Source organism: Pyxicephalus adspersus, chromosome 3 (assembly GCF_032062135.1).
Source record: "Pyxicephalus adspersus chromosome 3, UCB_Pads_2.0, whole genome shotgun sequence".
NCBI classification, from domain to species: domain Eukaryota; kingdom Metazoa; phylum Chordata; class Amphibia; order Anura; family Pyxicephalidae; genus Pyxicephalus; species Pyxicephalus adspersus.
In genome coordinates, this window is record NC_092860.1 from 28,443,888 (window position 1) to 28,471,670 (window position 27,783).

The 27,783-nt window shown below is 37.1% G+C and overlaps 1 protein-coding gene across 2 annotated transcripts in view; it reads left to right on the forward strand.

Moving 5' to 3' along the window:
- The window catches only part of GOLM1 (golgi membrane protein 1), a 38,776-nt gene extending 11,784 nt beyond the window's left edge, over nucleotides 1-26,992 (forward strand). For both annotated transcript variants that reach the window (XM_072404076.1, XM_072404077.1), the window contains exons 2-10: nucleotides 2,326-2,475; nucleotides 4,836-5,015; nucleotides 7,951-8,005; nucleotides 10,348-10,441; nucleotides 14,237-14,369; nucleotides 15,338-15,473; nucleotides 17,149-17,421; nucleotides 21,367-21,492; nucleotides 22,932-26,992. In XM_072404076.1, the coding sequence (XP_072260177.1) occupies nucleotides 2,350-2,475; nucleotides 4,836-5,015; nucleotides 7,951-8,005; nucleotides 10,348-10,441; nucleotides 14,237-14,369; nucleotides 15,338-15,473; nucleotides 17,149-17,421; nucleotides 21,367-21,492; nucleotides 22,932-23,011 (1,203 nt within the window). In that variant the 5' untranslated portion in view covers nucleotides 2,326-2,349 and the 3' untranslated portion in view covers nucleotides 23,012-26,992. The remainder of the gene's footprint in view (nucleotides 1-2,325; nucleotides 2,476-4,835; nucleotides 5,016-7,950; nucleotides 8,006-10,347; nucleotides 10,442-14,236; nucleotides 14,370-15,337; nucleotides 15,474-17,148; nucleotides 17,422-21,366; nucleotides 21,493-22,931) is intronic.
- Nucleotides 26,993-27,783: the final 791 nt, after the last annotated feature.

The window sequence follows — 27,783 nt, forward strand, 5'->3', positions numbered from 1 at the left end:
ATGGGAATGACTTTATACTGGCAACACTTCACCAGTATATGCTTGTCATTTATACCTGTATCAAAAGCTTGAACATTCTTATAATTACTAAAGATTTACTAAAGATAATTTATTCTTGATGTGCAATTGACATATTCTGTATAATCTTTACCAAGCCTTATAAACACAGAATAACAAAGTACAGTTTCACATTGATTGGGAGATTTCAAGTTTGCTGTAAAGATAGAAGGGATTTTGTAAAACTTGTGTTTGAAAAATATTTCTCTGTGGTTTGGGAGAAATCCCAGAAAGTCCTTAATCTTCTTTTGCAGAAGTATGTGCTCTGTGCTATGCATAATGCCTTACAATAAAGTGATTGTTCCATGTACTTGTAATGACTAACCTTGAAGGCAAGCCATGCTGCGTAATAAACACAGGCAACTATATTTAGAGCAAAGTCTAATACTTTATTAGGTTCTGCCATCATAACGACGTAGGTTTATGCCTGGATTTATCTTATAAAGCAAAGTTTAATCTTTTTTTTGTTTGGCGTTTTCATGGCGCTAAAATCAAGTATTCCTAAAGTAAATGATTGGGATGGGTGTGTGGGTTAACGCACAAATGACAGTAAAGTGATGGAAATCAGTAGCTCTGGTTAGACTCTTATGTATACACAAAATGATTAATTGAATAGCTCCTACGGGATGCTTGGCAACGTTTGGTAAATGGCATTTCTCCATTTGGTAATTTGTTGTTAGAAAAATGGTCTCATTTTTCAGTTGCTCTAAACATGATTGTTATAAGGTTCCTTTTAGAGTGGACATATCTTTCACAACGCTATAAATATGCCTCTTGATCATTCCAATTGTTTTCCTATTGATTTGTAATGCATGCACCCACATATTGTGTTTTGTTCTGTTGTAAAGATATTTGGAATGTACAATGTTCAAACTTTACTTCTTGCCATAGTCATTAGATTTGGAGCCCCATCGAGAGACAGTGATCAGAATTGGTGTAAAATGTTGACACTATATAAATACCGGCTAATAATAATAATAATAGTGATCTGTGTAACGCACAATGAAGTTACAGACACATATGATTGTATATGAGAAAATGCAACACTTTCACATTTGCAAAGTCGTCACCTACATAAAAATAAAAGAAGAAAGGAAGTATTAAATATTACATACAGAATTGATTTCCCCCTGCACTTCCTTTAAAATATTTATTTTGCTAGAAAGCTAAAGTAGTGTAGAGGCAGGACTATATTTCCCCTGACTTTATTGGGTTAGTGCTTAAGGCAGCACCTCCTTCTTGCTACCTCTGGACATTTGTGACTAAATTCAACAAATCATCTATTAGGGGAAGAATGTGCAAAGGATGTTCTGGAACTGTGACGCTCTCAGTGGTTGTCTTTTATGTTTACAACCAATTTTTAATTAACTGTACAGACAAGAGTTTCCAACAGTAACTAGGGAACAAGAGATGAGGCTAGATTTGTGTTCCAATGGTTTGGTACCTCGCAGCTTTTATTAGTTATTGAAGATTTATCTATACATACAAAAAAACCTATACTTTTCCACATTTGTTAAAATTCTGCTTGTATGAGAAAAGCAATTAATACTCTGCTAGCTTATTTTTAATGTTGAGATTTCACCTAAATGATAAAATATTGTATGGCATAAGTATTGCCAGTTTTAGAGACTACAAACTTGGCTTTTTCTAATTTATGCTGTGTGTGCGCATATAGGTATTAGCTGTCGTTTGGCCTAGGGGTTACGCCGATCAATAATTCTATTTGCTATTGAGATCTAAATACTTTCTGACTGTCAACTGCTTAGCATCCCATTTGCAGTTATGTTACCCGCATAGTCTTAGCATTATGTTCCTTAGGTTTTTGACACCCAGCAACATATATTTAATGTCTATACAAGGCTTTAGTTTGAGTTAATCTGTGAGATCAGTGAAAGATATCAACTATTAATTCCGTTATAACAGATCAATACAGAAACTAAATTTAACTAAACCACAGAACTGAGAAATTATAAAATGTTGGTAATGACTCCTCCCGCCCTCCCCCCAGCATACACCTGTTACTGGAGTACTGGTTTTGGATGGATTTTGTCTTATGAAGAAGAAAGGAAATGTCATTGATGTGTGTAGGATCCTGGAAAGGAAATGGGAATATGTTGATAGATGATGTCCGCACATTGTGAGACATCTGTTCAGCCTCTTTAGTTACTTAACAAGGTGCAGTTGTTAGCCTTTTGAAATATAGATTCTCTTTACAGTCACTCTTCCACCTACTTCTCTTGTGTAACATTACTTTCCATTCCACTGCAGGTTTAAAGAGCTTTTCTTCATAGGATGGGATTGGGGACTGGGCGTAGAGGAATGAAGTCCCCACCACTTCTCATTGCTGTGCTCCTAGCATGTGTTTTTGTTCTCGGAATTAACTACTGGATTACAAGCTCAAGATGTGTGGAGCTACAGGTAAGACCAAATTGTGTTTGATCACAGGATTTTAGTGGGACCAGGGAATTCCAGCTGTGTGTGTCTCCTGATCAAATGCTGATGTGTGCACACTCTGTGACCTGGAACAATATAACAGTTTATGAAATGGGTATAGGCTTCTGTGTAATGGGGTTTTAATAGATGATTAACATTTAAAGGTACTGTTTAAGAAAGTCTCAAATAAGGAAGCTTGCACCTGACAGGTGCTTTGGAATGTGAGTATTTATGTTCTAGTACTGGATTAGGAACCTTAGAACCTAATCGCTAGCTTGTGTGCAGCTTGGCTGCCTTAGAATTATGGCTGTCTAGCAGCAAAGAATTACATCAGCTATTCTGCCTAGCTACTAGTTTGAGGTTAGTATCTGCTTAGAGAATAAGGCTAGGATAATTAACCTGCATACTTTCTTCACAACTTTGCACTAAGGAAAGCTGAAATGTGGTAAATATGTTTTTAATAATAACCAAACTCTACTATTTACATATAGTTACATAGTAAGTCAGGCTGAAAAAAGACAAAAGTCCATCAAGTTCAACCATTGGGGAAATAAACATGTTGCAGGTATAAAACCCTATAGACATAATTGATCCAAAGGAAGGCAAAAAAAAAAAATGGTTCAATTTGCTTCAAAAGGGGAAAAAATTCCTTCCTGATGATTACATGAGGCAATCAAATGTTTCCTGTTCTGTTATCTGTTAGAGATAACAGATCTGTTATCTTTACTTTAAAGCCTTAATACCCAGTTGTATTCTGTGCTTCTAATAAAGCACCCAGCTTTTTCTTAAAGAAATCTATAGTAGTTGCTGAAACTACTTCCTGAGGGAGCCGATTCCACATTTTCACAGACCTTACAGTGAAGAATCCCTTCCTTATCCTATACTTGGGAAGAGAGTCCCTAATATGGACTATATATACACACAAGGTGATCATATCCCCACTTAAACGTCTCTTCTCAGATTAGTTCAGCTAATCTCTTTTCATGGGGTGTTCCTCTATTTATTTTATTAGTTTAGTTGCCCTTCTGCACTCCTTCCAATCTCCAATTCCACAATGTCCTTTTTGTGAACTGGTGCTTAAAACCAGACTGCATATTCCAGATGTGGTGGGATTGGGATATTCCATATGGAGGGATTGTGCAAAGAACAAGTTTACCTTTTAAGCTTAATGCTTTTTCTGCTTAGGTTAAAAACCAAAACAAAAAACACAATATACTGTTGTTTAAGGTAAGAAGATACTTCTAGGTAGACTTAATAACAGCATGCAATGCCAAGCTGCAATATCTAAAGCTAGTAAAGTACTTTCTTGTATCAAAAGAGGAATAGACTGCAGAGATGGAGACATTATCCTGCCCCTGTACAAAGCATTGGTCAGACCACATCTGGAATATGCAGTCCAGTTTTGGGCACCAGGCCACAAAAAGGACATTGTGGAATTGGAGAGAGTGCAGAGAAGGGCAACTAAACTAATACAAGGAATGGAGGAGCTCAGCTATGAGGAGAGATTAGCTGAACTGAATCTATTCTCCCTTGAGAAGCGACGTTTAAGGAGGGATATGATCACCCTGTATAAATATATAAATGGTGTATATAGAGAACTCTCCTTCCCATTATTCACTTTGAGATCATTACAAAGAACAAGAGGGCACTCTTTGCATCTGGAGGAAAAGAAGTTTAATCTCCGGATAAGGAAGGGTTTCTTCACTGTAAGGTCTGTAAAAATGTGGAATCGGCTCCCTCAGGAAGTAGTTTCAGCAACTACTAAAGATTGCTTTAAGAAAAGGCTGGATGTTTTTCTAGAAGCACAGAATAAAACTGGGTATTAAGGCTTTAAAGTAAAGATAACAGTAACTGTGGATCCAGGGAACATCCGATTGGCTCATGGAATCGGGAAGGAATTTTTTTTTACCCTGTTGAAGCACATTGTACCTTTTTTTTTTTTTTTTTTTTTTTTTAACCTTCCTCTGGACCACTTATGACCATAGGGTTTTATATCTGGGATATGTTTATTTCTTCAGTGGTTGAACTTGATGGACTTATGTGATTTTTAAACCTTACCTACTATGTAAGGTGAGGTGTTGCAAAGTTAAGGGGAAATTTTTCGTGATTGGACTTGCATATATTATAACCTATTGTGTTTTTTCCAACCTGGATGCTATATATAGAGTTTTATATTATTGTATATGCTTAATTATTAGAATGTGCACATATTTTCCATAGTACTTTTACCACTCTTGACTGACATTTATTATATTATATAATAAATATATATTATGTATATAATATATATTTATAATATATATATTATTTATTATATTTGTTATTTATTTTATTTATTTATTTAGAATCGTGTGATGGAACTTGAGGGCAGAATGCGAAGAGCAGCAGCAGAAAGAGGAGCGGTGGAAATGAAAAAGAATGAATACGAAGACATGTTGGCTAAACAGAAAAAACAGATCGACACCATTCAGTCTTTGCACAGTTCCCAGATGCAGAATGTTCATTCTCAGTGTAATAGTGAGAAGGTGAGGTATTCAACTCCTTTATTATCCTCTATGTAATAAACATACTGGTTGGTTTAATTGGAAGCCATTCAGAAAATAGTTAGATATGCATATGAATTCATAAAAGGTTTGAGATGCATAAATGCAAGACTGCTCTTTCTAAAGCAGAAATGTTTAAGAATGTATTATTTTATTCTAAAGAGTTCCTCTCCAAAGTTCAAACCTTCAGCCTAGAATCTGCTACGACAGGTGAATGTGTTCAAAATCTTATCCACTATATAGCATTTTTGAATACATGAGACACACGCAGGGATTCATACAATTAGAAGGTTTTAAAGGGTACCCCAGCCAAAACTATTTTCTTCCTTTTAAAACGTGGAAAAATATATTTTTATTTTTTGCACCCCAATAATGGATATTTGTTACCCAAAGTAAGGAGAGATTGCACTTTTGCAATCAGGAGTGCCACTGGATTATATCCCCCTATTTTAGTTCTAGTGATAACGGTGACATTTCCTCTCTCTCTCTTGGTGGGTGAACAAGACCTGTAAGTGTTCGTTAGCTGCAGCAGATAAAAATTAGATCCTATGTTTGCCTGTGTGCCAGAACTGTGTAAATGTCCGAAAAGGATGGGCAGAAATACAAATTCTTTAACAGGTTAAAGATCTCCCGCACTTACTTTATTACAACTGGGAATTGAATGTGCAATAGGAGATATGCTCCGGAGCGTAATAATGTATTGGAGAGGGAATGACCTCTTGCCATATGAATCAAAATCTCAGCTCTAAAACAGTCGTTCATTCCACAAGGCTGGCCAATTTAAATGTAAACACACTAACTGGTGTTTGCAAAAGATTATCTTTGTCAACATATTTTGATCTTTCAGCCATGGTTTGAAAGCCAAACATCCTTGGATATTTTTTTCTTCATTATTCTCAGCTACCTGCCTTTACCCATTCTGTACTGGAGCCAGTTTATCCGGTAGATTTGTATTCGAATCTTTATATTTGGCCTAGGAAACCTTGCTTCCTATTCCCAGAGAGACTAATTCTGGCATTGTGTCCTGTAGACTCCACAGCCATTTAAACATACACTGAGACTGAAGCCTTATTATCTTCTTATCCATCTGCGATGTTGGGTGCAAAATCTCTGCATCAAAATTTCTTGGACCACTAGTTATTCTACCTCTACACTAATAAATAGTATAATGCAGAGAGCATCTACCTGTTTCATTTAATGTCTTCAGTCCCACCCAAGTAAATGATTCAACCAGCCAATGGTTTATTTTTGTAGTAAGGGAATTATTTTTCTCAAGTACTCATCCATGTTGCAAGCGTATATACTTGCATTCAGTAGACTTTTGTCTTTATGACTAACTGCATTTAAATAATCATATCTGTAAATGTATTTAGAATTAGTAGTATTAGGATACCAAATTATTGTTATGATTGTGTTCGGTAAGACCGTGTACACTGGCTTCTGTTTTTGTCCGAGTCTTTTTATCCTATACAAGTCAAATATTAAACAAAATACCAGAGATGTGACTTGGAAAAAGTCCTTGGTAACATAATAGTAATTTTTAAAGCACTTAAGTGGTAAGTTAGGAAGCATCTTCTGAGATACTGTTGTAAGGGAACAAGTATTACCTGTGCCATGATTTTGCACCAATTTAATCTGGGTACCAGATTAAATAAAAAAAATAAAATTACAAATATATTCTATTTTTCACTTCACAATATGTTATGTTAAATAAATTAGAAGAGATGCCACTTTTGTGCAAAATGTACAAAACTTTGTTAGCACTGAAATGTGTAATTATAGGAAAGGATATTAAGCGGACCGTGAGGAGCAATTTAGCCCTGCTAACTTCAACTATGTTACTAAAGTTTTTCATGAAAAGGTGTAAAGTAAACTTGTCAGTGTGTACAATGCAATCTCTGAAAAATGTTAAAATTACTTGATTAGCTTCCTGGGTGTCCTGATGTTTTCTGTTGTAATAATTTTGGAACATGCACTGCACACTGACTTTTCTGGCAAATCAGTGAGGCCATTAAGGTATTATTAATGGATTGCCCACAATAAATTGAAAACTGTAAAACCGTGCTATTGAGATTTTCTATAGATTTCCACTGGTGACAACAATAAAACCTTTTCTACTGTAAGGACACAGGCAACAGAAAAACCCCGACTCAGGACTTTAAACTACATATAAAGCTAAACATTTAGAAAGATTTAGGAATTGGAGAATTCCTAAAAAACCTTTTAAAATTCTTTAAAAAAAAAAAAAAAAAAAATTCTGCTTATCAGATTTAATTTTTTAATTTCTCCGCAAGGCAAATCTTCTCTTCTTTTATGTGAGGAAAAAAAGATCTGAGGTTTCATTATCCTAATTTTAAGATCCTGGCAGTAAGCAAGTCATTCAAGCATGTCTTTTTTGATTGTTTGCTCGCAAGGCCAGGTACCCTTAGTTTATGTCTTTGCTGTCATGGTTCTAAGCTTGTATCTATTATTATATTGTTTAATTTTTTACTTCACATTATGTATGTGTGCATTTACCTGGATCGCTGGGCATTCCTACTATACGCATGAACTGTTGATGTATTTTCACCCACGGTTGTCAGCATTGTATTCTGCTCTACAAAAGGTACTTTATACGTTTTATAACTCTTGATGGAACCAGGGAGTTCCATGATTGCCGTTTCTTAAAACAGCTATTTATTTTTCTGACAGAATTGTTCTCAGCAAGCTGGATGTCCAGCATAAGTCTGATCTTAGGTGGTATTTTTGAAGTGTTACTATCATACTGTGTTGGTTTATAAATTTGTAAACTCCTCATTCTGTCCACCCTTATGGTTGAAAGAAAATTGACAACTGAATTTGTTTTGCTTTATCAAAAGATATTATTTTTATGTTATAAGTATATAATTTGTAATACAAATGCTTGTCTATTTCCCAGGAAAGCATCTTGAACAACATAACAAATAAGGACAACATCATACAGAATCTGCAAGGTATTTAAAGCACTTGTTTGTCTTAATATCATTAGGTATTGGTTTACTGAATATACCATATTTACACTTGTGTAAGTGCAACCCCATAAAAATTGTTTAAACAGCAAATTATAGATTTTTATTCAAACTGAGCCTAAAAAGTAAAATATACACAAGGAAATTTTTTGTCTTTTCTTTTTAGCAAGAAAATGTAAATAAATATAATTTTGTATTGTGGAAAATAGATGCTTGTGTTCCCCCTTTAGTAGAAATTGGTTCCTATATGGATTTTTCATTAATGCTCACCAGTCTCTAAAACTGGCACAGCAAAATATTGGACATCTATGCAAAATTCCTTTTGGTTGCAAAAGGTTTGTGGGTTTGAATGAATGGACTGCCAATTTCTTATAACCTTTCAGTGGGATTTAAATCAAAGCCTTAATTAGGTCGGTCCATAAATCTTCATCTTCTTTTGAGCCATTGTATGTTAAATGTGCCTTAATGGTCAGCAAACTTTTCTGGCCACTAGGCCATTTCAGGGGTAGGCAGGAGCACACTAGGCTAGACTTTCTGTCAAGTCCCACCCTAATGGCTCCGCCCCCAACCAGGATCGCCCCCCTAAAGGGGCTCTTGAGCTTCCGCGTGGTGGCATCCTTCCCTATTTACAGCATCCGATGTTAACACTTCCACCGCCGGGGTAAATAGGGAACATTCCCTCTGTTCCCTATTTACCCTGGCGGTGGAAGTGTTAACGCTCCGTCACGGGTTGCGGGCCTGGATTAAGCTGGATCGGACAGAGGGCGTTAGGCCGAAACAAACTACCCGCTAGGCCGCATCTGGCCTAAAGGTCCGAGTTTGCCGACCTCTGGTTTAGATTTAAATAAAATATCTATTCACACAGACAGATGGCCTGACATCTTATAAAGCACACCAGCACAAAGTTACTAGACAGCTTATAGTCAGTCATTGAAAGTTTCCTATTCACGATAATAAGTTTCTTTTACAATAACCATATAATTGAAAGTGATAGTTTGACATTAATTGCACATATTACAAGCAGGATACTTGCTAATCAAACTTTGTTTTTTTGCATGTCTTTTTTTTTTAATGAATGATTGGTTGTTCTCTGTAGAGCTTTGCATTTGCTTTCCAAGTCTGAACAAAAACTAATCTAATTTGGTAGATCATTTGTCCAGTTAATGGATACCAGTAGTTTTAATTCTCCATACATTTTCCTTCAATCATCAACCCATTGTAAAAGATATAGGCAGATCTCTTCATGTCAGTGATGGATCTGTCACTTTATCCCTTTTAATGGGTCTCTGCTGTATGATTTGGCTTAGTGTGAGATTGACCCCTATGTACTAGTGAACTTGGTCTTTCTATGCTCTATAATTTACCTGGATATGTTGTGGGAGTGCAAGTAGGAAGTTGCTTAATGCAGAAATGAGAGGTGACCGCAAGGAGTGAAAGCTGTGCTATGAATACCACCACTGTTCTGGGTAGGCAAAGAAAGTGCAATTCAGTCATCACAGAGTCCTGAGAACCAGAGCTTCTTTCTGTGCAGCCTCCTATAAATCCCCCAGCATAAAACATCAACACTGTTCTGGCTGTTAAACCGTATTAAAAAGAACTCCTTCACAGATCATATTTTACACCAAAAATGTCACGCCACAAACCCAAGCATTGCAAAAACAGCTGCTTGAAATCTGTGACTGGTGTAACTAAAGCAGATATATACATATACACACACACACTATGTAAAACAAATAGTCTGAAAACACGGGGGGGGGGGGGGGGGGTCCTGCAGGTAGAGTAGAAGAGGGATGAGGTGTAGGTCTAGACAAAAAAAAAAACACCAAGCATGTGGTGTATCTCCGCAATACATTATTGGGTTTTATCCCCTGATCCCTCATGATCTGTCAGATATGCACTCAGTTTATAAATCCCTTTGCTGGCTGACAACACAGCATTTTTCTGGACTGTTCTTTCATATAAAGGCAATTCATTTCATAGTCACAGATAAAAACTAGGAGATACCGTTCAGAAGACACAGGGCAGCTCTGCATTTCTGACAGCATTTTTTGCACTTTTAAAACCGATGAAACGATGCTTCCATTAGTATAGTATAGAGACTAAAAATAGGAAAATTAAGTATCAACACATTATAGAGTCTGCCAAAGTGACAGAATTAAACATGACATGAGTTGTAAACTAAACCCTTTAGGTTAGCTGCACTGTTGTATCTGTGTGTATACAGATGTATGTATGTATGTGTAAGAGTTCAGAGCATATATTCATCCAGGTTTTGGGGAATGACTGTGTCATCTTTGTAGTTTTTTACATCTTTTTCTTTTTTGCAGTGCAAATCGGCAATCTGCAGAAACGTCTAGAGGAGTATAAGTTTGAAGTCAAGGAACTGCAGGAAAGTCAAACCAAGAAATTGTCTTACGAGCTGTAAGTGATTCTTTTTGAGAAATCTGAATTCAAACAACAATGGATTTAATGGATATTAAGTTTTTTTTTTATCTGTAATCTGGCTTTCCAGGTTATTGTATGAAGCCCTTTAATATAAGATTGTGTTTCTGTATGTCCTAACCAGTGGTTGTTGGTAAAGGGACACCCTTTTTTGACTATTTAGGACAATTTTTATTTTTCAGCTAACATTTTAGGTGGCATGACAAAAAATATTATTCTAGCCACTGCAATGTGTCTGTTGCTGTAAAGCCTCCACTGGAATTGCACAGGGGTCACAGAGAAGCTGCTGTCTGAATGAACAGACTCTAGTTGGAGAAAAAGAGCTGCACAGTATGGTTTACTTGCCCACATTTGGAGCAGCCTTTTTGGGCACAAGCCTGTTTTAGCTTTATCCCAATATTTCGCTTCGACCCAATTCATGACCTATAAAATCCTGTTCCCCCAAGCGTGCTTCTACCTTTCTAAATAATGCCAGCTGAAATTAGAACAAACTATTTATATCCGTTTACTAAATAATTTACACCAGGTGATGGTAAAGGCTGCCACTGTAAACCGATTCTTCTAAAAATCTGTGTTGCCAATCTCACTTGTTGATTTAGTGCCCCCAGATACTTTGTCATAGACCTGCAACAATTCTGAAAATCAGCAGTTTTGACTTCACAGACAGTGATTGAAAGCACTGAAGCCAGGCAGATAGCATTTTTAGAAGTTGGTTTGGCAATGACATCCTTGCTGTTTGTGTTAGTACAGGTTACACCTATAATAGGCAAGTATGTTTTTTTACTTTCTCTTTGCTAACTGTACTGTTTTAAGGCTGCAGTCCAAGGTGGGTTGGGCGCTATTAAGGAAAAGGAACTCTGAAAGCCTGGAAATAGTAAGGATCCAAAGTAAAATGTCATCCTTCATTTGACAGTAACTGTTACCAGATTATTTTAGTGTATATCTATACATATCCATATTACATGCAAATTTCCCATGTTTTCCCTTTGCAGATGTTGCAAAGTTACAGAAAATACCTGTTTATGCTTGCAGAAATCCAGTGAGATTTTACATCCTGTAGCAAGCAGACAACACTATATGTGCTGCACAGGAATCCCAGCAGTGCTGTCAGCCATTCCTGCCTCTGCTGGACTACAAAATGCCTCCAACCCTATTTTATGGATCTGAAGAGATGGAAGGTGTTTTGTATTTAAAAAGAAAACTAAGCTGCTTGGGATTTCAGTGCACAGGGGTCACAAAAACATAATCACATTGTATTTAGCTCATCTGGTTCTTTTTGGGGGGAAATTGTAAATGGTAATGTGCATGTACTGAAATGTTGTGAAGCCCAGTTTGCATCAAGACATGAAGACATAATCTGATCATTATTGCAGAGCTGGTAAAGGATTCAGCATGTGACTCCTTAGTGTAAATAATTATCTGCACAATGTGCTAGTGCTAAGACGAACATGTTCTGATAAAACCATTCTAAAGAGTCTTCAGATTCAGATACTGACTATTAGAGATCAGTGCTCACATTATTAGGGATATCCTGCTGGTCCAGAATGCAAACCATGTTCAATAAATCTTGTATCATGAAGAGGATCTATAACATTACTGGCTGCTGTATTCAAATTGGAACAATGCAATAAATACTTTGTACTCTGCCACTAAGAGGGGTCTGGTATTAACATCTAAATATTCATTGTACATTTACTAAATCTAACCCTATGCTTTTACTTCTATTCTATGGAAATGTATTAATATCAAGTCTTTAATATGAAACATTTTTGAAATTTTTGAATGCTTTCTTAATCTCAAATATTGTGTTCCCCATTGTAAATTCTCCCTGTACTGATCCTTAGAATTGATCTCAATATTCGCTCATGATATAATATGGGAGAAACAGACAGACTACTCCTTGTCCTATCTGATGGTGCCTTGGAACAGTTTGCTTGACTATGGACTTTCTCTAGGTCCCACCCTTTAAATAAAATAAATCTGATTTGCTTTGTAAAGGAATTGGCTCTGTCTGTCCCCATCTTCATGATAGGCAAGGCTACCAGCGGTATTCACAACCATTCTCCACAATTTTTTATTTGCTTCCTTAATACATACTCTGTGGTGCCAGGTTTTGGATTCCTGTTAACTTTTAGCTTAAAAATTCTACACTTTGAGGGTTGGCAAATTTCAGCCAAACCATAACTTTTGTCAAACTTTTCAGGAGTTTGCTTAATACTGATCCTTTGTACGGCAGAGAATGTGATTGGAATGCCTGTGTAGTCAGCCTGTACTGCTGCATGATCAAGGGGAATTAGACTGTGGGGCATTAGTGAAGCAGAAGGGAAGAATTTGAAGATGTAGTTGTTGATGTTTATTCTTGTAGAGCATTGTTAAATTTATTGCTTTGGTTTCCCGCTCCACACCAGTGGGGGCATATTGCTGTATTACCCATGGCTCTGTAGTATCCTCCTGTGCATCCCTGTCAGTGCCTGGGTTTGCTAGTCATGGGGGAGGAGGGTTTGATTTTAGAGAATTTTGCTAAAGGGTAAGGAGAATGCATCCCTCAGTAATAAAACTGACATTAATAATGTGACCAACACTTTTAACCTTCTGACTATCAAGGACTATGTACACACTTCGGATGATTCTAATCCAATACAAACGGTCAGGCTCTTCTTGGGCGAGAATCTGTCATGTGTACAGAGGTCGCCCAACATCGTTCATGGATCCGTCCTGACAGATCCATGAACGATCGCAAAAAAAGTTAAGGAAGAAGAGCACAGTGGGGTGCTGCTTGCTAGTTGCTCCCCTACATAGAACAGAACAGCGCTGTGAGTGCTTACTCTTCTGTGTTCCTCTTTTGTCGCTAGAAACGATCATGAAAGATTGTTTCCAGCCACAATAATGGAGCGTGTGTGCACAGCCTAAGATTTGGCTCATGATACTTTCCTCATCCTTTTACTTCTCTTTCAATCCCCTTCTGTTCGATTTAGCCTTTCTTTTCTCTTTCAATAATTCTTTTCTTTTTTAGGGGTTTCAAAAGTAACAAGTAACAAAAACCTAAAACATTTTAATTGAAAGAAGAAACCTCGTGTAACTTTGACCTGTTGAGCCAGTAGCAAGGTCATTTATGTTGTATCACAACAATTATACATATGGACACCAAGAATTCATATCAATATTAATGGCTGGGGAGTCGGTTACCTTCCAGTGCCTTAACATATGTAACTTGCATTTAGCCTGCCTTTGAACAGAACTGAACATCTTGTTTTAAAGCTAAATATCTATACTAAACCAAAACATTTCAGAATGTCATTAGGTAGTTATCTCACTCTCTCTTCTGTTGGTCATATGTAAATATTGTTTCCTCTACCCAGCCTGTAAATAGAAGCTGCATTTCAATACAGCCCCATATCCTTCACTTTCCTTCTGAGTACTATGGCTGCAGCTTCTATTCATCCTGTGGTCTGTCTATCCTGCTCCCTGGTTATACCAGCCAGTGCTCCTTATCACTGTATTGTATTGTGGGGATACAATCTTACTTCTCTAGCCAGTACAGTATTTGCAATCTGTGAAGGCCATGTGGCTTGGACTTTCTACTAGAAAAAGGCATTTACAATTGATCTTATGAACGATGTTGGTCTGTAGCATATGTAGATACATCTACTTTGGCACTTGCAGGAATTCAGTGTTAAATGTATCTCCTTTTGGAACTTTCACGAGGGTTAAAGTGGATTTTTTTTTCCTGATTTTGTGACTTTTCTAAACCATATGTTCATTTTCCATTCTTAGGGCACAGTGCAGCAGTAAGATAACAGAAGTCAAGGAGCAATGTGAAGAACGGCTACGAAAGGCTGGTGTGAAAGAGGGAAATTTAATTAATGAAGACCTGGAAAAACCTGTAACAGGGGGTGAAAAACTAAAGGTGAGAGTGCTATTCAGAATTTATGAATGCTTGCAGTGGAACGCTACAAATAGGTGCATATACCACAATCGGCTGACTGTATCAATCCATTCAAGGTCATGTCTGAGGCTGCATTTGTTTTTACTTTTTTCTTTTTTTTTTCTCTTTATTTTCACCTGTAATCTTGTGGTGTAAAGGGGGGAGGGGGGCTTTGCATATTTTCTGTACTAAGGTGGTTATGCCCACTTTTTTACGTAATCTATGGGAAAGTAGTGATTGTCACCCATATTTTTCTTGAATTGGCTAGTGACAGAAGGGAGCACAAATATTGCAGCACTGGATGGATTCCTTTCTGCAGATAAGTACGGTATGCTAAATAGTTTATGTGGGTTTATGCTGTGCATAACTGCATATTATGTCATAAACCTCATGAGTGGCCCAGAATTGTGCACATTATCTAGTGGTTTATTCATCTTTAGGGTTACTAACATCCCTGACCAGCATGTATGTGCTCATGATGTTCCAGCCACATCTCCTTTTTATGCAGTTAGCTCTTCAACCCCGGGATAACTCAATCTTGTATACAGAAAAACAAAATGAGTGTGTGTGTGAATATTATATAATACTGCTAGTGAAACAAGTACAATCCATCCTTAGAAGTGCTTCCTACCAAATGCAAAGATTTTCCAATAGCTGTGCTAAAGTTTACTGATGCCAGGGTCTGAGAAAACTATATGGGTCAGTTGTTAAAGTGATGAAGGTGATGGCAGATCTGCTATTTATACTTGCTTTCTGGTATTTTCTTAAATTAACCGGAAAGCTGTGTGCCTATAACTGCAATCTCTACTTAACCTCTGTATTGATAATTGAATTCAAAGCTGTGTCCAGAGAACTACATCCTCCTATCATCCTAATCCTATTTTTTAGAACTGTTAAAAAAGTGACATCATTCACATTTCTGAGTAATCATGTACACCCCTTTTATCCAGCCAACCACAAAACAAGCGCTTAACCAACAAAAACAAGAAAAGGCTGAAGAGAAACCCAAAAACACTTTAAGACCTGAATTCACTCCATCTTCCATGGGTGACAAGAAGCTGGTTATTCCTACTTCAGAAAACAAAAGTAAGTCTTATCTAGTTTATGGTGCAGAATAAACACTGCTTAATGCATAATGAACATAATTCTGGAAAATAATTAGTTTTTAAAACTTTGTCCACTGTTACATATGATGTTTACTATATTTAGCATGATACAGTATAAAATATGGGACCCACAGCAGGGTTAAGTGGTTAGCACATTTTAATTCCTTCAAATAGCAGCATCTGCAAAGACTTTGTATGTTCTCTCCATAGTCTGTGGAGTTCCTTTCACAGCTGCAGTTATTTTCTACAACCCCCAAAACATTGGTAGGTACTGTATATGCCTGTGATAGTGGAACTAAACAAAAACAGTCACTGTGCTGCCTTCCCTGCAAGGCATACCCATATTTTCCTGAGCCTGTGCAGCAGTTACTAGTGGGTGGCTCTGTACTGCATGTGGTGTATGAGTATATTGCCATTTTTAGGTATTAACAGAGACACAGTGTATATATGTATTGAAGTGTATTGCCTGGCCATGTCTGTATTTAAGGAAATGCAGTGCTGCACCATGTAGGGTCTCACCCTGAAAATCTCAGAAGCAGAGCTGCAGGTAAGAACTTACCCACAGCACAATCCACTATACAGGGAACTTGAGTATACGGGGCAAAGGGCAACTTGAAATTCTCCCTAAATGATAAACTTCTACAAACCCTCTTACTAATAGCAACAAATGATTTTCCTTATATAAAGGAAAGCATAATATTTTGTTGCTAATTTGGAGTATTTTAATGCTTCTTATAGCAACTGCAAGGATTGTAACTGTAGGTGTACATAAGCATAAATTACATATTTGCTTCTTACTTAATCCAGACTAGAAAAACAACTGAATCTGTTTGAGCAGCATCTTTTTCTGGTACAAGACCCAATGTCAAAGCATATCAATCCTACTGTCCACACTAGAAATGTATCCATGTAAAAAATGTATAAAAGTCAGGAGTAAACTATTTCTTTAAGCAGAGGAGTATTGTAAATAATTGTCCATTTCTATCTAAGAGTGGTTGGGAGAGGGAGGGCCAAGGTAAACGGGGCTTTTAGATCAGGAGTAATAGCTATCAGTGGGGGGAACAATCCTGCTTGGTATCCCCCTTTGCTAGAAAATGCCAGTGCAATACTTACCTCTGAAATCCAGCGGTGTGCAGGACCTCATACCTGCTACCTTTATTGTCATTTGGTAAGATTTCATTTAGCTTTGAAAACATTATCCATATAATGTCATCATTCCATCCATTCAGTCTGCTAACTTTTAGCTGCGGGTAGTGTGCAGATGCTAAAAGCATGGTAAACATTTTCTGGAATTCTGGAGACCGTGAGAGGACTGGTAATTGCTAAGGATTGTTAAATCATATTAAAGTGCAACCAGTCAGAAATGGTGGTATGAAAACAGGCTGTGTTTAGAGCAGACACCGGGGACAAGCTGAGCTGTAACCAAAGTTCAAGACTAGAGTAATGTTAGAGCATTTGTTTTCTCCAAGTAATGGATTGATTTGCTCAGGCACTGAACCATGTAAATAAATGCTTGGTCAAGACCACTTGTGACTTTAGCATAACTCTGAATGTGGCAGGGGCAAGAACCTGTATAGCATGCATCTACAGACAGATAATTATCATAAAATACATTTACAGCATTCCTAACCATTCTTTTATTTGTTGTGATGAAGATATCATTATTCCAGAAGAAACCAACAATTTGGAAGTAGATGTAGAGGAAAAGAAGGCAACAGCTGCTATTTTGAAATCGAAGCAGGATGATAAGAACAAAGAAGATGTACAGGAGGCAGAAAATCAAATAAACCCTGATAACGTCAATGCAGGAGAGGATGAGGATGAACCTAAACTAGAAGATGCTGAATACAAAGAAAGCAATAAGGAAAATGAAGAAGTGGAGAGAGAAAACCTGATAAACATTGATGGTCAGCAAGAAGATGACAACGGTAAGTACACCAGCTATATGTGCCTAAATGCTTTTGGTGTAATTCATTTTGGATGTCTGTTTTTGTTTTTCTTTTTTTAAACCCTTTGTGTTAACCACCTTGCCGTTAAGCCCGACCTTCGTTCGGGCACAAAAAAATTGCAAGGATGGTTAACCCCGAGATTTTTCCCATCCTTACTTACCTGGTCCCCCTGTGCTCATCCAGCGTCGTTTTCGTATTCCAGCGTCGTCCTCCGTCCAGCGTCGTCCGTCGATCTCCCTCTCCAGCGTCGGGTGCCAACGGGACCGGTAAGATGCCGGCCGGCTTCTTACCTGGTCCCGCTGATCGTCCGACTTCCTTCTCGTTCCAGCGCCGGGTGCCTTCTGAAACGAGAAGCCGTCCGGTGGAGAAAAAAAAAAACGGACGGCTCCTCCCTGCGTGCGTGATGACGTCGGCGCGTGTGCGGGAAATTCAAATAGAAACTCATTCATTTATTTTGTATTGGATTCAATACAAACTCCTGTATTGAATCCAATACAAAATAATTCAAATAAATACAAAGTGTGTAATTGGTAAATTCAAACTGTCATTTTGTATTGGATTGAATACAAACTCCCGTATCCAATCCAATACAAAATAATATAAAATTAATACAAAGTACATAACTGGTAAATTCAAATGCTCATTTTATATTGGATTGAATACAAACTCCTGTATCCAATCCAATACAAAAAAATAAAAAAATAAATAAAATAAAAGTAAATAACTTGGAAATTCAAATTCTTATTTTGTATTGGATTGGATACAAACTCCCGTATCCAATCAAATACAAAATAATTCAAAACAAACCCCAATAAATACAGAATCAAAGTTTTAAAAATTGCCACTTATTCCCTGGATGGCTAGTGTGTAACACTGTGTCTTATCTTATCTTTGCTGATCTTTGCCTAATTTTGACCATTTGCTGCCTGCTTTGACCTCTGCCTGGACTCCGACATCTCTGCCTGCCGCCTGCCCTGACCTCTGCCTGGACTCTGACATCTCCGTCTGCTTTGACTTCTGCTTGGACTCTGACATCTCTGCCTGGACCTGGACATCACTGCCTGCCTGACCCCTGCCATGGCTTCAAGCTTTGTTTATGTAGTCATGTTTAAGCTGATTTTTGTGTTTTTCCTTAAATTTTATTAAAAGTAATTTTTTTTTTTAAATGATTGTGTGTTTCAAACATTTTTATATTCCTAATATCTACTAGAACCCCTGTTCGGACATATTTCTGTAAGTTACAGGTCTACAATTTAAAAAAAAAATTTCATGAAAAACAATGGATCACTTTTGGTACAGAAATCTAGACCTCAGTGTAACGCTCAGGAGGTTAAGCTACTGGTATATCCAACAACCTTCAGGAGATTATCTGAAAAGTTCCTAAAATGGCTTTATTACTCATGGAATTTTATTCTGCAACCATTTTTTTAGGGATGGTGTTGGTCCAAAAAAAATAACTTGGAATTTGTTAGGTTGTGAAAATCTTGCATTATATGGCCTTTCATCAGGCTAAATCATTCCTTCAAGAACAGTTTCCCTCCTGCTAATGATCTTGGATGGTGATCATCTTTGCACTCCTAAGCAGAGTTATGTGCCCTGCTTTATTTTGCTTCTGAACTACAGAGCTGCTCCCATATTATGGAGATGAGGAGAGGTAGAGGAAGTCTGTTATACAAACACACTTCCTGTTCTAAAATGATAATATTGGTTTTCCACAGACACAGAACAGGGGGTGAGCATTGTCACCCAAGTACAGGAAGTGTTTTTTTTTTTAACTAATGACCCTGCTTGGAACAATCTGAAAAAAAAAAAGAAAACTAATGCAAGCACCACATGTATTGCCTGGTAAGCTGTATTAGATTTTATAGTGGGCCTGCACACCTTCCATACGTGTATCTATAGGTGCACGGTTTTTCATGCTAAGAAGCTTAGATCTAAACATACTTGGATTAGGCCTGAGTTTGACAATTGCTTCAAAATGATCATTGTCATAAGAACGTTCTTCTTTAACTTTTGTTTTAGCTTCAGCATTCTTTCTTTCCTGTTGATCCGGTAACTAGCGACTGTGGTATGTGCTACCTGAAATACAAGTTTACCTGGTCTTCAGTTAGTCCTTTGTTACCAGGTCCTTTTGAACTTTACCTCTGGGTATGTTCTAATAATTGTGATTGCATAATTTCTATTCCTGTAAACTTATGTCAGGTAATAAAGCCAATTCCATTTATGGTGCAGAGTTTTAAAAATTATATAAATGGGGCAGGAACATGGTGTATATCAGGGGTGTCAAACTCTGGCTCGCGGGCCAAATCTGGCCCACAACACCTTTTTTTTGGCCCCCAAAGGAATCCTAAATATGATTTGTAGCTGACCCGCCGCTGCATTGAGATAGCGCCGGTACTACAATTCCTGGCATCACTCGTGTCTATAGACCAGTTGCCTTTCTGCCCAATGCGTGGCCCTGCATTGGAATGTTTTATAGACGCAAGTAATGCCGGGAATTGTAGTGGCGTCTGTAAACCAGCAACCAACCTCTTTGCCTATGTGTGGCCCAGCATTGGACTGTTTTCTTGATGCAGGGAATTGTAGTAGCAGTGCTATTTCAGTTTCAAGTTTGGTCCGTGACTTTGTCTAAGTTTTTAATTTTGGCCCACTGTGTATTTGTGTATTTGAGTTTGACACCCCTGGTGTACATGGTGTCACTGAGCTGTAATACAGGTGAAAATGGCACACAAACAAGTGATTTTTAATTATATGAAATTTCATCACTCTTTAGTTGCAAACCAATCCCCGAGTCCTAGGATAAGCACCATGTGTGTCCATTATTTTTCCTCTTTGTCTGTTCAAGGGACATCTCCTTCTATTTATTGAGGTTTAATATTCCTTACAATAACAACTTCTTATGGCTGCTGCCGAATAATGTGCTCAAATCTCATGAGGCTAAGGCAGTAATTGTCGTTGGAAAGAATCGTGAAAAATCATTTCTAATGACAAAAGACTAAACGATGCATGAATGAGCACTGTACATACAGCACCTTTCTGCTCTATGGAGGGGAGAGGGGGGAGAACGACGGAGCGGCACCCTGCTGCACTCCCTCCCCTTTACTTTCATTACGATAGTTTGTGAAATCCACCAGTACGGATTAATGAACGACAAATGCTGTACACACGCCAGTTTCTTTGCCTATATCAGCCTTGAGGCGATTATGGGACGAGAATCATCTGACGTGTGTACATTGTGCTTTACTGCTTTAAGTATATATTAGACAAACAGAATTCTAAATGACGAATGATAAAACTTGACCCATGTATTTTATGTTTGTCACAAATACTACAACCAATTCATTCCTTAGTTGTATGAGAGCTGAGAACTCGGCTTTATCTTTCAGTAAGGAACTCTCGGTGATTTTCTTGCACATGCTTCGAGTTTAATAAGTGTAAATGAGTTGATAACTTCTATTCAACAATCTGTCTTCAGGAAATACTCGGTGGCTTGTATTTAATCACTATTCCGAAATTATTTTCCATACTTCTAAAAAGGTTTTGTTCTGCAAAGGAAGAAAAAACAATACTGTCGGACTGAATTCATTTTAAAATACAAATATAGCAATGTATAAATTGATGTGAGATCAGAAGTCCCTAAAACATGCAAAATGCACAACTGTCTTACCTAAGGTTATTACAACTTCATAGTGATTACCAATGTAAAAAACTGGGAAGATTGCTACTTTTTTATTGATCATTAAATATATATTTCCTTTTTGTATTTTTATATTAATTGAATATATAAAGGGAAATAATCAGTAATATGTAAAACATGAACTAGATCTGAGATCAACCATTACTTGTGAGGAAACCTTCAAGCTGTGTCTATATTACTGTGACCGGCATGTAATTTATTGAAGATATTTCCTTCCCTTTTTTAAGGCACAAAACAAAATGAACAGGAAGATGCAAGGAATCCGAATGACTACAATGGCGATGAAGCAAATGTAGCAGAATCCGAGGCAGAAAAACAGGCTGAGCTGACTGACAACAAGCAGATTGTAAAAGGTTTGACTTTTAATGTATCTTTATTATGATGCATGCCACCACTCAGTATACACCAGGCATTTATTCTTTAGATTTGTAGAAGACGCAGACACCAGGACACTCTAGTATGCAAAAACCCAACATGTTCTGTCAGTTCTTTTAGCTGTTGTCACCCTTATACACATTATATGCCCATCACTATGATGGCTGGGCTTGCTGCCCAATAGGAAGATGTGCACACTCCCAGGATTGGTCATCTATTTGCATAGGAGTCGTTTTGTTTTCACTTTTATCATTTTATTACATTTTTTTTATACACTGGAGTAATTGTCTTGGATTGGGAAAAACATTACATAGCATTTATGTTGAAGCATAAATACTCTTACTTTGGTAAAAATTTTTTAGAAGCTGTAAAGTCAGCACATACCCTTTACCACTTAGGACCAATCACCAGTGGGCATTTGTTTTTATCTGAAATACTTAGAGAATCTCAGTCATTACCAACATATTTAGATTTTTACATGTGAGGTTGAACAATGGGAATTACTCTGAGTTATGTAAATGTCATTACAAAGTGAGCAGAACATATGATCATTACATTCAAATAACCTATTTACATTGTGTGGAGATATATTTTAGTTTACATGGATACATAGGTTTATAGAGGGAACAATTTTAATTTGTTGGAACCCAAAGGTAATCTAAAACAAAGTTTAGATTTGTCTGGACCTACAAAAACATCTTTTAAAGTTTTTATTTTCTTGTGCCTTTACTTTGAAACCTGTTCTTGTATTTTCAGACAAATCCAAACTTTGCTTACATTTAGACCAAGGGGGTATTTTGTGTTATTCACTGTATTATTTATCAGTCCCAAATAATACTTTGCAAATTGATGCATTGTCCCCACTTGTTCACCTATACTTTGCAAAGTAAACACTCCCTTTTTATATGTTCAGTATGCAAAACCTTTTAGGTGGTCCTGCTGAAAGATAATTGATTCATTAAAATGAACCCAGCTTAAAGCATAACTCTGGGGATTTATCACTCCCTTGGCAGTCTGAACTCTATCTTGCTGTCTGATGCTTATGAAATGTGGGTCTTTCCATGCACTGCAGAACCGCTGGTTGGGAAATGGTGCATGCCTACTCCATGCCTACGTAAAGCTTACACCTGGGCAAAACAAGCGGTTAACACAAGTGGGTAGGTAGACCTACTGCAGGCAAATCTTTTCCATCCTTGTAAACTAATCAAATGTGTATAGAGCAAATGTCTTGTTTCTTAAAGGAAAAAAAAAGCCTGGCCATGTGGTGGTATCTCAACGCACCAGCAAAGGAAACACCAGTATAGGAAATATATACTAAAGAATCAAAACTATTTTATAAATGTGTTTTTTGTCCCCATAATCTCACTGGGGTTATGATGCAGTAAACTATATATTTTTTCCTTGCTTTTTTAAACAGATGATATAGTCCAAAATGGACTGAATGGGCAGGCAGCTGAAGAAGAAGCAGAGGACAGCGATACTCCACCCCTAAAATAACCGCTTTCCCCATCACATAGACTCTGAAACCAATAAAGACTGTTCTATGTCTTGTTGACAGGTAAAGCCTTAACAGGGACAATGTCCAAGAAACGGAAAGCTGATGCATAATTCTGCACAAATAAGTGAAACTTGAAAGATGGTTTTAATTTCCTTTATTTAAAACAGTTTTGTATTTGAAGTTTTCTGGAGCACTACTGTAGAAAATATTATATTCTGAAAATGAAATGTAGGATGTTAATACGCACAATATGATTTAGTACATGAATTCCCTTTTATCTCTTTTATTTAAAATATATTTATACTGTGGGAATAAGGGGTGGCTGCTGTAAGCATTCTTGGCATTACTTTGTCTTAACCTTTGTTACTGTCACTTTTGCTGGTCAATACATAAATGTTTAGAAAATATTCTTAATTTTTTTTTTGTGAAAAAGGAATTCTTTTACTGAATACTATGTGTATTGTGTAGTTCTCTGAATGTGATATCTTTTACAATAGTGGTCCCTTAACTTTTATTTTAAAGCGGATCTCTTTCTATCAATCATATGGGACTGCGGAGAAGACGTTTAACTTATTAATTCCAATATCCACTCCTAAATCTGATCAGGTTTTGTTTCTGAAGTTACCATAAATTGGGATGTGTTCCAGGTCATATAGCTCATGTAAATGCAGGTCTTCCCAGGTCATAATACTGGAATCAACACTGTGATATATATACATATATATATATATACAGGGATCGGGCAGAACATTGTGCTCCTCAGCTCTGCTGAGGCATGGACTCCATAAGACCTCTGAATGTGTCCTGTAGCAGCATCTCACACTTCCTTTGCCTACTTGCCTTCTTCCCATAATGCATCATCTTGCCATTTCTTCAGCACATCTACAATGCACATGTAACCAGCCATCCTCACATTCTAAAAGAAAATGTGTCTGGCCTGACCATCATTTATTGCTCAGTGGTCTAGTTCTGATGTTATCGTGGGCACTACTCTGTGGCTATGCACCAAAAGGTTTTTTTTTCTAAAATATTCCTCTCATGGCCAGCATATTTAGGTTTTTAATCAATTTGTGCTACAGTAGCTCTTCTATGGCACTAACTGGGCTATCTTAATCCTCACCCATGTGCATTAATGACCCTGCCACTGGTTTACCAGTTGTCCTTTTCTGGACCACTTTTGCTAGGTACGAACCACTTCATACCTGGATCCTCCAACAAGGCCTGCTGTTTTGGAGATGCTCTGACAAGGGCTAATTTTCAATGGCTGGATGACTGGGTCAAAGTCTCTCAGATCTGTTTGCCTATGTCAAGGTTCACCTTCAAGAACTGACTGTTTACTTTTTGCCTTACCTATCCCACCCCTTGTCAGATGCCATTGTGACAAGATAATCAATGTTATTCACTTTACCTGTCAGTGGTTTTATTGCTTTGGCTGATCAATGTATACTAAAAACATTAGGTGTGTTAGTACCTCTGGATGCTGCCATTAAAAAAAATGATTTCCCCAGATACTTACCTCTGTCCTGGAGTGGGGTTCCAGCAACTATGGCATTACTCCATATTCCCTCTGTTATGAAGGTTAGTGCAGCCATTTATCACAGCCATTTCCTTAACATGGCTATCAAAGGGAACAGGACCAATCCAGTGTTCTCTTGGTCCCCCCCAATGAATTTGTATTTTCTTGAGGTCACATTAGAGTATCCAATATTGGTATATATGTCACTGCACATATAGAATGCTGTTTTGTATGTTCTTGTGTAAATCTACACAATTTTTGCACCTGCATTCTGCATTGCGTGTGTGTCAATATTAGAGTATTTATATTGAACACATGTTGGCTGGCTTGAAGTGTAAGGGAAGCCCAGCACAGTACATACAGTATATATAGAGATCATATAATGTCAATTCTCAAAGCCTTTAAGTCATTGTAGATGGATTTATTATTTTACATTGATGTCATTTCCGCATTAGAATGTTCACTTTTAGTTCTACCTAGAACCTCATTTTCTGCTTCCCTCATTTGCACAATTACCAATATACGGTTAGGTCCATAAATATTTGGACAGAGACAACTTTTTTTCTAATTTTGGTTCTGTACATTACCACAATTCATTTTAAATGAAACAACTCAGATGCAGTTGAACTGCAGACTTTCAGCTTTAATTCAGTTTGTTGAACAGAAAGATTGCATAAACAGCATTTTAACACAATCACTTCATTTCAGGGGCTCAAAAGTAATTGGACAAATTAAAAGGCTGAAAATAAAATGTTCATTTCTAATAATTGTTTGAAAACTCTTTGCTGGCAATGACAGCCTGTAGTCTTGAACTCATGGACTTCACCAGATGCTGGGTTTCCTCCTTTTTAATGCTCTGCCAGGCCTTTACTGCAGCGGCTTTCAGTTGCTGTTTGTTTGTGGGCCTTTCTGTCCGAAGTTTAGTCTTCAACAAGTGAAATGCATGCTCAATTGGGTTCAGATCAGGTGACTGACTTGGCCATTCAAGAATATTCCACTTCTTTGCTTTAATAAACTCCTGGGTTGCTTTGGCTGTATGTTTTGGGTCATTGTCCATCTGTATTATGAAACGCCAATCTAGCCTGTTTCACCTGCATGGAGAGCTCCTTTAACCGCATGTTGTCTGTTTACAGCAAAATCTTCCACATACAAGCCCCTCAAATCAACTCCGGGCCTTTTATCTGCTTAATTGATAATGACATAACAAAGGAATTTCTCACACCAGCCCATGAAATAGCCTTGGAGTCAATTGTCCATTTACTTTTGAGCCCCTAAAATGAAGTGACTGGGTAAAAAAAATAAAAAAATGTATGCAATCTTTTTGTTCAACCCACTGAATTAAAGCTGAAAGTCTGCAGTTCAACTGCATCGGAGTTGTTTCATTTAAAATTATTTGTGGTAATGTAGAGAACCAAAATTAAAAACAATGTTCTCTGTCCAAATATTTATGGACCTAACTGTATGTATAAAATCTGGTTAGTCATGTGGATGGCTGCTTACAGATTAACATTCTTTCACCATATACATTACATTTTGGCAGTTTCCAGCAGTTTGTACACTACGGAAGCCTTCTAAGTGTCAGTACTCTGCAATGGCACTGCTTATAAGAGTGGACATAGTGTGCCAAGCACAGTGATCACCCACTTCTGTGTAAGGACAGCAAATGTGGGTTTGCCTTAAAAATCATTGGAAACATATATTATGAACATTATCCTGCAACAGCAGACACCATAATGTGTTATTCTCTACCTTCCATTTGGGTACACTGAGCTTCGGCTCACCTTGGGGATGACATTTCTACTTTTGTTCATGTTTGACCCTAAAAATAAATAAAAGATAAATCCCCACATCCAACAATACAATGAATTTCCAGTATTTCATTGGGAACAGTGATTAGGCAGCACACTACATCAAAGTGTGTATTTGGATACTACATCCCCCTCTGATTAATGACACTGAAGATCAATATAAATCGGTTTCGGCAACCTAATGGTACCCGCTGTTGTATCATCATGCAGATTCATATTGTGTTGTCTAACATCAACGTTCAAGATTTTTGCTAATTATCTTCTTGTGATTTATTTGTTATGTACAACAAAAATTCACATTATCTACAATATGTGCACCAGATTGTCTGTCTGTAGTAACAAAACTCTAAATTCATGTATTTGTGCCTTAATATCAAACACATAACTGTTCTGTGTAGTATGAATGTAGCTAAAATGAATTCTTTAATCAGGTTAGTGCACATCTGAAATGCAGGGTAAATGTTTTTTTCCACATTTTTTTTTCTGAATAAATTTGAAGATCAATTTATTTTTAACTCTTTCATAGGAATAATTTGTAATTTTGAGTGTGATGGTGGTACTGTATTGTTTATGGCTTAAATGGTTCTGCAACTGTTTTTTTAATTTATGACTTTTTGTTTTATTTGTATTAAAATGAAGATTTAATTCTGACACAAGATGTATGTCTTATTTCCAGAGTTATAAAATGTGTGAGGGGGAGAGGAAACTGTCTATTTTCCTTATTTAGTTGTAATGATATATATATATATATATATTATATATATATATATATATATATATATACCTTTGTGTGTGTGTGTATATAAAAGTTTGCACACACACCAGGTGATAGCATTGGATGACACATTCTTTCAGATATCATTTAAGGTGTCATTGGTAAACATGACCGCTCTAGCTCTCCATCCTACAGATAATGTAATGCATGTATAAGAACTTCCAACAAACTTGTAATTCTATACATATTCAGTGATTAGATGTCAATGAGCAGACAACACGTTCTAGTGAAGTGGATTGAAGCCCCTGACTTTGTAGTAAATTTTAGATCCTTTGACAAGAATTGCCAGACACAAACCTAGGGTGACAGACGGAACATTTACAGAATTCTGATACATCTACAGTAAAATATAGTCATCTCATATGTACATCTATAGGAAAAACAGAAGGTCACACATTGTATTTCAGGGTAAAATGAAAGAAAATCATCACTAAAACAATCATTGAGGGGTTGTGTTGTGGCAGCCGAACTCTTATGATAATGCTAAGGTGATCCAATTGCCACCAATCACAAACTGTATTTCTTATCCTAACTTTTTTCAAAGCATTAAAACTGCTGCCATGTTTTTCAAGTCATCCTGGCTCCACAACTTTGTCATGAATCTAGAAATGGAATGAAGACCAGGGATTCTGACTTGTCTGTATACTTTTTACATCAGTGAACAAGCAAGAA